The 14499-nt window shown below is 40.8% G+C and overlaps 1 protein-coding gene across 2 annotated transcripts in view; it reads left to right on the top strand.

The window, feature by feature from the left end:
* si:ch211-267e7.3 (ADAMTS-like protein 2) overlaps nucleotides 1–14499 on the top strand; it is a 77533-nt gene that overhangs the window by 24168 nt on the left and 38866 nt on the right. For both annotated transcript variants that reach the window (XM_049599379.1, XM_049599380.1), the window contains exons 4-7: nucleotides 2852–2927; nucleotides 3108–3210; nucleotides 3987–4132; nucleotides 4346–4469. In XM_049599379.1, coding sequence (XP_049455336.1) covers nucleotides 2852–2927; nucleotides 3108–3210; nucleotides 3987–4132; nucleotides 4346–4469 — 449 coding nt within the window. The remainder of the gene's footprint in view (nucleotides 1–2851; nucleotides 2928–3107; nucleotides 3211–3986; nucleotides 4133–4345; nucleotides 4470–14499) is intronic.

Consider the following 14499-nt stretch of genomic DNA (forward strand, 5'->3'; position numbering starts at 1 on the left):
TTATCAGAACCATTGTAACCATGAATGTGTCATCAATGGAGGGTGTTGCATGACTGAAGTAAACAGTTGTAGCAAGATGGCAGATCGCACTGATAACCTGCAAACTTTTGTTCTGTTATTGTGGATATATTTTTTATTTTTTTGTATGTTTTGAACAAGCATGGACCAATTATTAATGAGACCACTGCACGCTATTCCCGATGATTTCTCACTTAACTTCTCTACTGTTGCCTTCTCCATCCTGTTGTTTCAACCTGTAGAATATGACACACCCACTCATGTGCAATAATTTAATTTAACTTATGCAATAACCCCATTTCACCTTGACTGTATATATTCTGTGTATTATCTATTTATACTATATATATTGTGTAAATAATCTTGTTTAGGTTACAGTATATATATATATATATATATATATATATATATACAGTACAGGCCAAAAGTTTGGACACACCTTCTCATTCAATGCGTTTTCTTTATTTTCATGACTATTTATATTGTAGATTCTCACTGAAGGCATCAAAACTATGAATGAACACATGTGGAGTTATGTACTTAACAAAAAAAGGTGAAATAACTGAAAACATGTTTTATATTCTAGTTTCTTCAAAATAGCCACCCTTTGCTCTGATTACTGCTTTGCACACTCTTGGCATTCTCTCCATGAGCTTCAAGAGGTAGTCACCTGAAATGGTTTTCCAACAGTCTTGAAGGAGTTCCCAGAGGTGTTTAGCACTTGTTGGCCCCTTTGCCTTCACTCTGCGGTCCAGCTCACCCCAAACCATCTCGATTGGGTTCAGGTCCGGTGACTGTGGAGGCCAGGTCATCTGCCGCAGCACTCCATCACTCTCCTTCTTGGTCAAATAGCCCTTACACAGCCTGGAGGTGTGTTTGGGGTCATTGTCCTGTTGAAAAATAAATGATCGTCCAAGTAAACGCAAACGCGCCATGGGATGGCATGTCACTGCAGGATGCTGTGGTAGCCATGCTGGTTCAGTGTGCCTTCAATTTTGAATAAATCCCCAACAGTGTCACCAGCAAAACACCCCCACACCATCACACCTCCTCCTCCATGCTTCACAGTGGGAACCAGGCATGTGGAATCCATCCGTTCAGCTTTTCTGCATCTCACAAAGACACGGCGGTTGGAACCAAAGATCTCAAATTTGGACTCATCAGACCAAAGCACAGATTTCCACTGGTCTAATGTCCATTCCTTGTGTTTCTTGGCCCAAACAAATCTCTTCTGCTTGTTGCCTCTCCTTAGCAGTGGTTTCCTAGCAGCTATTTGACCATGAAGGCCTGATTCACGCAGTCTCCTCTTAACAGTTGTTCTAGAGATGGGTCTGCTGCTAGAACTCTGTGTGGCATTCATCTGGTCTCTGATTTGAGCTGCTGTTAACTTGTGATTTCTGAGGCTGGTGACTCGGATGAACTTATCCTCAGAAGCAGAGGTGACTCTTGGTCTTCCTTTCCTGGGTCGGTCCTCATGTGTGCCAGTTTCGTTGTAGCGCTTGATGGTTTTTGCGACTCCACTTGGGGACACATTTAAAGTTTTTGCAATTTTCCGGACTGACCTTCATTTCTTAAAGTAATGATGGCCACTCGTTTTTCTTTAGTTAGCTGATTGGTTCTTGCCATAATATGAATTTTAACAGTTGTCCAATAGGGCTGTCGGCTGTGTATTAACCTGACTTCTGCACAACACAACTGATGGTCCCAACCCCATTGATAAAGCAAGAAATTCCACTAATTAACCCTGATAAGGCACACCTGTGAAGTGGAAACATATATGTTTATATGGTATATGGTACATATATGTATATATACATACATACACACACACACACACACACACACACACACACACACACATATATATATATATATATATATATATATATATATATATATATATATACAGTACAGGCCAAAAGTTTGGACACACCTTCTCATTCAATGCGTTTTCTTTATTTTCATGACTATTTACATTGTAGATTCTCACTGAAGGCATCAAAACTATGACTGAACACATGTGGAGTTATGTACTTAACAAAAAAAGGTAAAATAACTGAAAACATGTTTTATATTCTAGTTTCTTCAAAATAGCCACCCTTTGCTCTGATTACTGCTTTGCACACTCTTGGCATTCTCTCCATGAGCTTCAAGAGGTAGTCACCTGAAATGGTTTCCACTTCACATGTGTTCATTCATAGTTTTGATGTCTTCAGTGAGAATCTACAATGTAAATAGTCATGAAAATAAAGAAAACGCATTGAATCAGAAGGTGTGTCCAAACTTTTGGCCTGTACTGTATATATATATATATATATATATATATATATGTATATACATACACACACATATTTTACTTTTATTTTTTGTTCATAATCCTGTTTATTTGAACTATGTATTTGTAAATACTCTTGTTAAATTTCTTATATTTTCACTTATCTTTCCACTCTTGCAAGGAGCACCTGTAACGCAAATAATTTCCCCTTGGGGGAAAGTATTTCTGATTCTGATTCTGATTCTGATGTCATCACAACTCACACTTCAGGTGACGAAAAAAAACCTGCATTTTTTATAAACAAGAACACATCTAGAGAAATTATTTTTTAATAGTGCCTCAGTTTTTGACCACAATGGACGGAATCTGAAATGTTAACTGAAGCTGAAATTGCCTACTCATGCTACACTAATTGGGATTATAGTGTTGGATGTGATGCTGGAGGCAGTAGCAATATACTGTATTACTTTATGCATCTTGTGCATCGTGTGTTTTCCATGTCAGTATATTAGCCTTAATATATTCTGCATCCTATCTTGTATCCTGTCTCTAACTCAGGCTGTCCACCACCCAGAATGTAAACAGCTCATATTGTGTTGGCTCTCCTAAACAGTACCAGCTCTGTCCAAACCAGGTATGATGATTCACTGATATTGATACTGTGTGGATTCATTCTCTATTGACTCCTTAGAACTCAGAGGTTAATGGAAGAAATCGGTAAAAAACAAAACAAAAAAAACAACAACTAAAAACTCTTTAAGTTGCAGGTATCCTTTTCTATTTGTGTTTGTGTGTGTTTTCTTGTGTTTTTCAGCCCTGTCCCAGCCCCAGTGTGAGCTTCAAACAGCACCAGTGTTCCCAATTCAATTCAAAAGCCTTTGGAAGAAGATACTTCCAGTGGATACCTCTTTACCCAGGTTGAATATCAATCAACTAGTCTTTTTCCAGTCTTTTCCATGTCTGTTTGATATCGATGTCAGATATCAATCTGTACCACAGTCTTGGAAACCATAGTACCTTAGTATGGCCTCTCTCCATGCTCCTCCAACTTGGCATTAACATTCACATCTTGAATGTCGTCCTTTCTTGATTTTATTTTTATTTGGATCTCTTTAAACTCATTGGCTAATCTTCTAAGAATCCACTTTTCTTGAATAAATGAAAGGTTTGGTATTTGGTTTGGAACTACCAGACTTAGGCCAACATGCTTTTTCTTGTTTTGCACAATGAATGAATATTACATGTATTGAAAAGCATTCTATTTCATGTCTCAGTCTGCTGGTGGGCCATCATGTCAAGAGTATGCATACATTATATGATGTTAATTCCACTACAGACTTCCACTTCATGATCACTAAAATTAGATGGGGAAAAAAGTGGATATATCGATGTCAGTAACGGTTTTCGGTCAAATCAGTTGTTACATACAATATTGTGCATCCCTAGTAAATAGTTTAAAAACCGTCAGTGGGGCATCTTCTAGCAATTTTTGAATTTGATCAGAGTATTAAGTCTAGCAAATGTGAAAGATTTTGTTTACTCATCTACCACCTTCAGGTACAGTAAAGCAGCACAAGGCAACTAAATGATAACCACATGTAACTCATTGAATTTTGTTGACTTTATTACACTGAAATCCTGTGCTGTGATCACTAAAGTAAATATCTTTTAAAATATATAATTTCCTGTATAGCTGATTACATCAGCATCTCCAATAAGCCATGTGACCTGCAGTGTACAACCATCAGTGGTGAGCGACAGCTGCTAGTTCCGGCCCATGATGGTACGTTCTGCCGCGATGCCAAATACCATGGAGTCTGTATAGAGGGAATATGTCAGGTAACGCAACAAGATAAAAATGCTTTTATTTTCCTCTAAAAATTACTAATTCGTACTACATCTATTCAATATCATGTATTTTTTTTGTTTTTACACTCAAAAATAGCATTTTTTTCTTTTTGATGAGAAAAATTGACTATCTGGATTTGTGAAGCCTCTAAATAACTAACAACGGAACTGTGTTAAGTATTTTTAATGTCTCTTCTTTTGCAGCCTGTAGGTTGTGATGGAGAGCTGTACAGCAGTAAGACAGTAGACAGATGTGGAGTGTGTGGAGGCAACGGGACGTCTTGCCAGCGCATCTCTGGATCATACAGGAAGGCACTCACACAGTTAGGTAACACACACACAAACACACATGTAGACAAGATATGAATACATATAGAAAACATGACCCATTATGATTTAAGTCAAATTATGTGGTGCTGAATGTGCTTACACTTACACAACAGCACCAAATATGCTGGATCCACATTGTAATTTCTATGTTACTTTGAAGTCAGCTATGTTTTTTATGCCACCGCGCTGGTAATAGCCGTGGCTGGAGGCATTATCTATTTCAGTTGTTAGTCTGTCCTAATGTCCGTCCGTCCTATCCTTGTGAACATAATATCTCAAGAACACCTCAAGGGAATTTGTTTAAATTTGGCACAAATGTCTTCTTGGACTCAACGATAAACAAATTCATTTTTGGTGGTCATAGGTTAAAGATCAAGGTTACTGTGACCGTCTCTTTCTCATTCTCGTGAATGTGATATCTCAAGAACACCTTGAGGGAATTTCTTTAAATTTGGCACAAACATTCACTTGGACTCAATGAAGAACTGATTGGATTTCAGTGGTCAAAGGTCAAGGTCACTGTGAGCTTCCATCTGTCTCATTCTCATGAACAGGATGTCTCAAGAACACCTTAAGAGAATTTCTTTAAATTCGACTGAAATGTCCACTTGGACACAAGAATAAACTGATTAGAATTTTGTGGTTGAAAATCAATGGTCAAGGTCAGTGGGACCTCACATCTTGGGCCCTATTTAGATGGTCTAAAGCGGACGGCGGACGGCGGATGGCGCATAATCCATGTCGCAAGTGTCATTGCTATTTAGATGCTGGCGTAGTTGTCATTTTCACGCCCTGCGACCTCGTCGTCTAACTAGCAAATGAACTTGCGCTTCTCTGGGCGTGTTCGTCTAAAAATGAGGAGTGGTCAGGTGCAGTCATGGCGCGTTGCTAGTTAGATGACGGGAAAAGCAAATGCGCCAGTGACCAACAAAAACCTGGTCTAAAGTCAACGGTGCAATATTTCGCTGTTAAACAAGTTAGTAATATGCGTCTCTAGGCGGGTGCACAACATGCGTGCACTCTGCTCAGACACACACGGAGCAGCCACACATATGCAAAACAAATAAAAATATGATGACAATGTGAAAGGTTATTATTGTGCACATTAAAATATTTATCAGAAACACGTCTTAATGGTCAGTCATTAATCAGAATGATCTAATCGCAGTAATGATGACCATCATAATCGGGGAGGTCTAAGCTCACAGCGTCCGAATATACGGAACTGCGAGCAGACCTCCACGGGCTGATGATGCATAGCCTGTAAAATGAACTTGTCTTTCCCAAATGAGTTGTGATCATTTTGGCATGTAAATCACAAATCAAAGATGTGAAAACATTTCATAAACTTTATTTTGACATAAACACAACAATAACCAGCTTCTGTGAACTAAAAATGTAAACTTATAGCCCTACAAGTACAAATGTATATGTAAAAAAAAAGCTTTTAAAATGTAAAACTAAAGATCATCTTGTCAGGAGGAGGAGGATGCACAGCGGACGCACAGCACGCCGCACAGCCGCAGCCGGACCAGACTGTCCGGGTGCAGCCACGGGACCAGCCCTTCCTGCACCTTCAGGCGGGGGGGTTCAGGATGCTGGAGAGGGAGCTGGGCTCTCTAACCTCCGGGTTAAAATAAAATTGAATAACTTACAATTTGTTGACAGCGTTTCTTGCAGTCTCACTCTGTTTCTTTTCTTTTGGCTTTTCTAAGATGACAGATGCTGAATATATACTCCCTATCTGATGCTGTGGCTGTTTGTGGCTGGCTGAGAGGGATGTGAACTTATTAGATTGCAGCTGTGTTAATCAAACAGGTTGGATTTCCATTACGCGTGCCAAACGTGCCAAACGGGGCCAATCCCCTTTGATCTGACATTAGATGTGACGGGACAGTCGATATAGAGATACACTTATGTGCTGATTGCAGATAGTTGCAATGAATAGTGGTTTTGTGGCTATTTATTGCATTGTTAATGTGCCTGATATTCTGGAAACCTGCCTGTGAGGTTTTGGTGGCGTGTGCGCACTGTCCGCTGGTCAGCCAAACTTCGGCTTACACCGGCTGCGCTCCCCCTGCGCTAACAGTAGACGTGGTTTCAGTTGGTGAGCTTTTAGCGCACCTTCGGCAAAGCCTTTTGGCACGAAACTGTCACTGTGCCAAGCTGGATCTGTCAACACCTCCCCCTGCAGCACCACCACACCCATTTCGGCGCACCTCGGTCTGCCAAACTACCAAACTGAGCGCGCCTCGGGTTGCGCTGCTCGAAACTAGCTCTGCACGGGGTTCGCCACCCTGCGCCACCTGTGCTGTGCCGGGAGACTAGAGCCATCTTCATCATGGGAAAAGAAACTGATTAAACACACACACACACACAAAAGCAAACAAACAAAAAAAAACACCGGGTCCTATGTGAATACACAGCTAAAGTGAAAATGCTGACTAAAAATATTTCTTCTTTTTTTCAAGATATTTTATTTAGTTTTCAGTTTTAATAACAAAACATAAACCAACAACAACAGGAACAAAACAAAAAAAAAAAACACTCATGCAGAGATAAAGCAACACAGACCTATAGAGACACAGTGCAGGGGGAGCACAACCAATCTAGAGATTCAAGATAAACATGAGAGAGATTTAGCCATGCACAGGGGTACTCAAAGGGTGCCAATCTATAGTACCATGCCCCCTAAGTACAAGGTCTACTGTGCTATTTGGAAGATAGCTCAGGAAAGGTGCCCATAGCTTATCAAAAGCTCTCTCGTGCCCCTTTAAAACTGAGCTCAGGCGTTCCATCGGCAAAACTTCCCCATGCCACTGGTTGATAGTAGGAGGTCTGGGCTAAATCCACTGAAACAGAATACACCTTCTTGCTAATAGGAGGAGTTTGTTCAAGAGCTTTTGCTGGACACATGTTAAAGGGAACCTCTTAGTTGCAACATTCAGCAAAAATAGACAGGGGTCCATTTGAATTTCCTTCTGAAAAATACAATTGAGCTCCTTTGAAACTTTATCCCAAATATTAAGTATCAGAGGGCAGCGCCAAATGAAGTGTATGTAAGATCCAACCTCTTTCTTGCACTTCACACACAGGGGGGGGGGGGGGGGTATCCCAGGATGAAAAGATTTTTCCTATTGACTCCATCACATCAGACCATGCCTCCTCCCCAAACTCAAATTCCAAATCCCTCTCCTACATGACTTTAATTCTGTCAATGTTGAATGTGTTTAGGGTTTGCAATTTACCATAAAAGTGTGATATGAAATTTTTATTCCAGCGAAATTGTAGCAAGAATGAATCAATAGTTGAGACTACTGGCTGGGCTACAGGAACATTTAGATTGTTGGTGAAGTGTCTAATCTGGAGAAAGCCGGGGTACCCCCCCTAATATGATGGTAGGGGTAGAGATGTAACGGTATGAAAATTTCATATCACGGTTATTGTGACCACAATTATCATGGTTATCATGGTTATCATTATTATCACGGTATTGTTGAAATGTGCTCAAAATTTTTAAAAAGTACTTATACACACACTGAAATCATTTAACCAAGTTTTATTTCGAAAAACGAATAAAATAAAGGGCACAATGTACTTTCTGTCTAACATATCTCACGATAACTGAAGTGAACGCAACTGGACTTAGTTTTGTCTTAGAAGACGTTTCACCTCTTATCCAAGAGGCTTCATCAGTTCATGCTTATCTGACTAGGCTAGAACTAGTCTGACAAACTGGTGTGGAAACCCAGGTATTTAACCTCTGAGGAGGCCTTCACAAGGACACTGATGTCATTGGTACGTTAGTGCTCCAAGGTGTGTCAGCAACGGCCATTGAAACTCCTGCTGTCATTGTGACCGTTGCTGACACACCTTGGAGCACTATGATAACTATGACCTGGATAAATGAGAATATCCACAGACATCTTTTTGTCTAACAGAAGGTCTAGCATGTTAGATTTTGTTTTTGTCGTTCAAGATTACTCCCATCACAGCCGTCACTTTGACCAATAGAAACAGAGTTAGCTGCTGCCATAGACAACTGTACAGCAACAACACCTCAGCCTTTTTAACATTTCCTCTAGGGATGCTACCACACACAGAGTAAAAGGGGAAAATGATGGTGTGAAACAGCAGAGACACTTTGTCAACCTGCTGAGTACTGCCATTAGCATCAAGCTAGCAAGCAATGTTATTTCTTCATAATGGAGATGGACATAAAGTAAGAAAATTAAAAAGTAGTGGCGGGGCTTTTACTCACCACAACTGCAGTGGCTACCAGCTTCATTTGAACAGACTACATTATAGATGGTCCGTTATTTATCATTCCCTCTGTGTTTTTATATTTTTACTTTTTATCCGCTCCCGCTGCCTTAATAAAGTTAATGCATCGCGCCATGATTTCAAACTCAACACTTCCTGAATTTGTTTCAAATTAAAAGCCCCATATAACCTTGGCTGAGAGAATCCCTTCATTTTCTAAATAGGCTTTTATTGTGAAACATTTGTAGGAACTTGTTGTGGAGGATTCGGTGACTTGTATGTTTGCGTACAGTACTTCAAATGTAGCTCCTGCCATCTGCCGGTGCTTTTTATGTTAATACAACAACATTTTGGCTGGCACATGAACAGACACAGTGACTGAAATAATAGTAAAAGTAATAAAAATAGAATGAGAATAACCCGATGGCATCACATACGTCATGAAAGACGACCGGGGATAATTGGTGTGGACCATCATGTAGTGTGTCAGGTGTGACGGTCAAGTCACAGCATGATTTTATGACTCCACAATCGTGTTATGTGACGTAGTGACTTTCAGAACGGGCAGAAAAGTCGTGTAGTGTGTACCAGGCACAGGTACACTTGCTGTATAGTTGTGGGTGGTGGTCACGGAGATGGCTCATCAAATTTGAAGTGTTACCCCCCTTCACAGAGACTTTTTTTCTGCATTTTCTGCAGACAGGGTGACTATCTTCAATTAGTTTCCTCCCAGCATCCTTATAAAATCCAAAATACGTCCAGCTTTCAGACTTGGTCCTTTTAGAGGGGGAAAAAATTTCCGGAGCACTGTCCGTGCGGGTGCCTTCCACCATGTTTTCAGAGCCCAAACATTGCAAACTGCGCATGCGCACCTGTGTCTGAGGGACTGCTGCTACTTTTCCAGGCAATGAGCAGTATCACTGTGAGTTTTTCAAAGTGCGGTAATCAAACACGGTTTTATTGATAATTAAATTTTGAAACGGTAATACTAACCGTGGGCGGCACGGTGGTGTGGTGGTTAGCACTCTTGCCTCCCAGCAAGAGGGTTCCCGGTTCGATCCCGGGCGTGGGAGCCCTTCTGTGCGGAGTTTGTATGTTCTCCCGTGTCAGTGTGGGTTCTCTCCGGGCACTCCGGCTTCCTCCCACAGTCCAAAGACATGCAGATTGGGGACTAGGTTAATTGATAACTCTAAATTGTCCGTAGGTGCGAATGTGAGCGTGAATGGTTGTCTGTCTCTATGTGTCAGCCCTGCGATAGTCTGGCGACCTGTCCAGGGTGTACCCTGCCTCTCGCCTGATGTAGCTGGGATAGGCTCCAGCCCCCCCGCGACCCTCAAGAGGATGAAGCGGTTAGAAGATGAATGAATGAATGAATGAATGAATACTAACTGTCGGGAATTTTACTGCGGTTTATCATTTTACCGGTAATTGTTACATCCCTAGGTAGGGGAAACACTGCCTGCCTTCGACTGATAGGGTCGGCAATTTTATACGATCTAAAAATTCAACTGCATCATTGATACTATTAGGGCATTCTGGAGAGTACAGATTTTGGTAGAAGCGTTTCATAATATTAACCATATGTTTAGTTTTGAAGTGTTTAATTCCGCTACTATTTTTCAATGAAGGAACTACATTAGAATCAGCCCTGCCTTTTGCCAGGCGGGCCAGAAGTCTGCCTGGTTTGTTGGCCGATTCAAAAAGTGTGTGCTTAGCATACAAAATTGCTGTTTCTGCTTTTTGTGTGAGAATATTATCAAGGGCAGAGCGAGCTGCGTCCAACCTCAGCAACACTGACTTAGAAAGGGAAAGTTTAAACTCCCTTTCCAGATCTGAGATCTGTCGTTCTAGCTCCAGTTTTTGTCTGAGTGCTTCCTTTCTTTTAGCTGAGGTGTATGAAATAATAACAATTTCTCTAGGGTTGAGGCAGAGACATCAGGAGTGTCATTAATGGAAAAGGTCATAGTAAGGTGGTTTGAGTTCTAGTCTGATAAAGGAATGATCTGACAGCGCTGTTTCATTTATAGTACATTTACTGACCCTATCTAAAACTTGTCTTGAGGTGAAGAAGTTATCAGTTCTAGAGAATGAATTGTGTGGATGGGAAAAGAAGGTAAAGTCCTTCACTTTTGGATTTAGGATCCTCTAAATATCAAATAAATTCAAATCATTACATAGTTCCCTGGTGGCCACAGCTTTCCTAGATGGGCGTATGAGTTTGTGGGGGCTTTGGTCCAGCTCTGGGTCTAAGCATGAGTTCAAGTCACCACCCAGAATTACAAGGGGTGAGATATTAGAGGATAAATCTGCCAGCAGCTTGGAATACAAAGAAGCCTCAAATATTTTGGGGGAGTAAATACAGCCTAAAATTAGCCGTTCCCCATATAAGCATCCTGAAATTATGACATATCTCCCCTCTGAGTCTTTTTATGCATTTTTCCAATGTAAAAGGCAGTTTTTTTGTGAAGCAAGATCGCCATACCTCTGCTTTTAGAATTAAAAGAAGAATGAAAAACCTGGCCAACCCAATCTCCTCTGAGTTTTAAGTGCTCAAGGTCAGATAAACAGGTCTCCTGTAAGAAGTCTACATGTGTCCTCTCCTTTTTCAGCAATGGGACACATAGCTCTGTACCAATTCATGCTAAGAAAACAATAGAAAAACACCCAATGGGTATTACACCAAAGGTGGTCATCACTAAGGAGAAAGCAGAGGAGAGGAAAACAAAAATGAAGAAGAAAGGCAATGCCATTTTGAGTCGCAGAGCGTGGTCCGTAATTTTTGGTTGAGTGTGTCTCTGTCTCGTCGATTTTTCTCTCTGAGACTGTCCGTCGGGTTTTGTAGGCATATTATAAAGTCACCGTCCGGTACAACTTGAATTTTAAAAAACACCACATTTAGCTAAAAGTAACAGTTCTGCAAAGACACAGTCTTCAGCCAGCCATGGTAACGTGACCCCCAACATGTGACCCCCAACATATTTCTAATAGTGTACATGAACTTCACAGGCAAATCCATAAACAGTCATTTGACCAAATATACCACAAAAACTACAGCTACTACAAACACAGACACCTGTGTTTCTCAGGTTAGATGGCAAATTCTTGTGAGAGCAAACATTTAAAATGATATAGCCTACATCAGGGCGGCACGGTGGTGTGGTGGTTAGCACTCTTGCCTCACAGCAAGCGGGTTGCCGGTTCGATCCCGGGCGTGGGAACCCTTCTGTGTGGAGTTAGCATGTTCTCCCCGTGTCAGCGTGGGTTCTCTCCGGGCACTCCGGCTTCCTCCCACAGTCCAAAGACATGCAGATTGGGGACTAGGTTAATTGGTAACTCTAAATTGTCCGTAGGTGTGAATGTGAGCGTGAATGGTTGTCTGTCTCTATGTGTCAGCCCTGCGATAGTCTGGCGACCTGTCCAGGGTGTACCCTGCCTCTTGCCCAAGACCCTAAAGAGGATTAATGAATGAATAGCCTACATCATTCTTAATCTCCAAAACTTCAAACATGGACTTGAGGTGGACAGATACTCATAAACTGTATTTAAGTACAGTGCTTAAGCAAATGTACTTTGTTACTGTCCAACTCTGCAGATTATGCAGATCATACTGGTTTTATTTGTTCAGTTTTGATTCCCAGGTCAATACAACTACTAAGTATAAAATTACAAATCCTCCCAAAACACATTTTTTCCACTTCACTGTTGTGGTATTTACCTATGTAGATTGTATTGGTTTTATATGTCCAGTTTTTGACTCTCAGATCAATACAATTACTTATTATAAAAAAAATTAATAATACTATTTAGGATAAAATGAATGATGGTCAAAGCATCAAAAAAAAGAGAAGTGTGATCTTTTTTTCTTAAATTGTTCCAATTAAATTATCACAGCAGAATCTGTGAATTATCTTCAGTAACAGGATATTTTTTGAGTTTTTCAAACATTTACAGATAATGAATGAATAAATGAATAAATAAATTAATTTTACAGTAGTGGTAGAAAGTAGACACAGCACACATGTTAATGTCTGTTACGTTCTACCATCCAGTTGGGTTGGGTGTAGACTGGGTCTTTCTGTTACAGGCAATCGTAATGTCCAGAATTATTTAATTTCCACTCACTGACTTTTCTGCATTGAGATTCAGTCTTTTAGGAGAGAATTACAATGCATCTAATAAGAGATTTTTTCCACTGTCACTTCTGGCTGCATTAACCCCTTTTCCACCAACATTTCCAGGAACTTTTATTTCCAGGAATTTATTTACTTGGGTAAAATAATTCCTGGTAATTTGCATTTCCACTGCACTTCAAAGTTCCAGAAAATCTATTCAAATCAGGCTGATAATGTAGATGACTTGGCGTGTGCCCTACATTTAGCTCCGCCAGCTTGTTGGCTGGTAACATGGTAACATTAGTGCTGGTAGAGTGAGGAGGGGCTGTTTGTCTCAGCCAGCAGCTAAGTTTAAAAGTATTCTAAGATATGTGTCAAACTAAGTTAGTCTACATACAGACGGCTGTCATTTTAACTTAGTAAGAATTAGCTATCAGCTGAACTAGCGTGCTGTCCTTGTGTAAGACATAACGTTAGTGTCGGTGGATGAGAGACTGACGGAGCATATTGAGTATCGCTGTCTGCATGTTTACATGTTCATGCTTGCTGAACGCATGTATTGATAAATGATTGGCTTCTTACTCGCTAAGGTTTAATTTCAATTTAAACCTGAATGTGTAAAACTGTCGATAAAAGATCTGACACCATTAGCACTTACCAATACTATGGTCTTTGATAATTTACCCCCGGGGCTAATTTAGCACAGGGTTTCGGTACCCATCCTTAATCAAAACACAAACGAAGTGAATCTTGTAGAAATGAAATAAAGTTTGCGGCCACACTGGCACAGATGTGGGGAAGTGCCCCGCCCCTCAAGAATTCCAGGGAATCTGAAAAGTCCTACCTCCCTACTAGGTACTTTTTTCAGGGAAAGTTTGGGGTTGAGGGAAAGTTTTTTCCCCGGGTAATTTCGGTAGAAACGTGCTGAGGTTTGTCAAAATTCAGGGTAAATGATAAAAGTTCCTGCGGTGGAAAAGGGGCTATTGAGTCAAGCCATGCTGTGCTGATTTGCGTTTCCATTATCAGTTAATATGCACTGCGCCACGCCAAGCTGCACTAAAGATGGACCTTCTCCGGAGTGGATCCAAAAGCAGGGCTACACACCCTCAAGCAGATAGCGGTGACGTCTCATGGACCACATCCAACCCCTGACAACCCCCCTTTTCCCTCTCAAACAAGCCATGTCTGTTGCGAGACTCTACTCATTCTGTCAGCAGAAGACCAGAGAGAGTCTCTGTGTGTGCAGCTCTCATTACTTTTGTAGCTTCTAACTGAATCTCTGTGGTTTGGAGTTTAGTTTCTCTCCTGTGTCTTTAGATAATCTGCTTTATTTTACTGTTTCATGTTCTCTATCAGCCCTATTACAAGTCGTGTGAAGTTGCTGTTCAAAAACTCAACCATTCCATACTTTGCTGTTTCACAATAAAAAAATTTACACAGCAAAATAATGGGGGATTTTTATTGTGAAGAATCTATAGGAAAATGTGTTTATCACCGAATTAACAGAAGTATTCTAGCAGCCTTTATTCAACAAAGGAAAGTCTAATAATACGGCAGTGAGGAAGAGCAAAACCAGAAACGGCCACAGTGAGATGTTAGATGAAGACCTGCAGACAGCAGGCTCTTACGGCACCTCTGAAAACAGCTCACCTC

Source organism: Epinephelus fuscoguttatus, linkage group LG15 (assembly GCF_011397635.1).
Source record: "Epinephelus fuscoguttatus linkage group LG15, E.fuscoguttatus.final_Chr_v1".
Taxonomy (NCBI): domain Eukaryota; kingdom Metazoa; phylum Chordata; class Actinopteri; order Perciformes; family Serranidae; genus Epinephelus; species Epinephelus fuscoguttatus.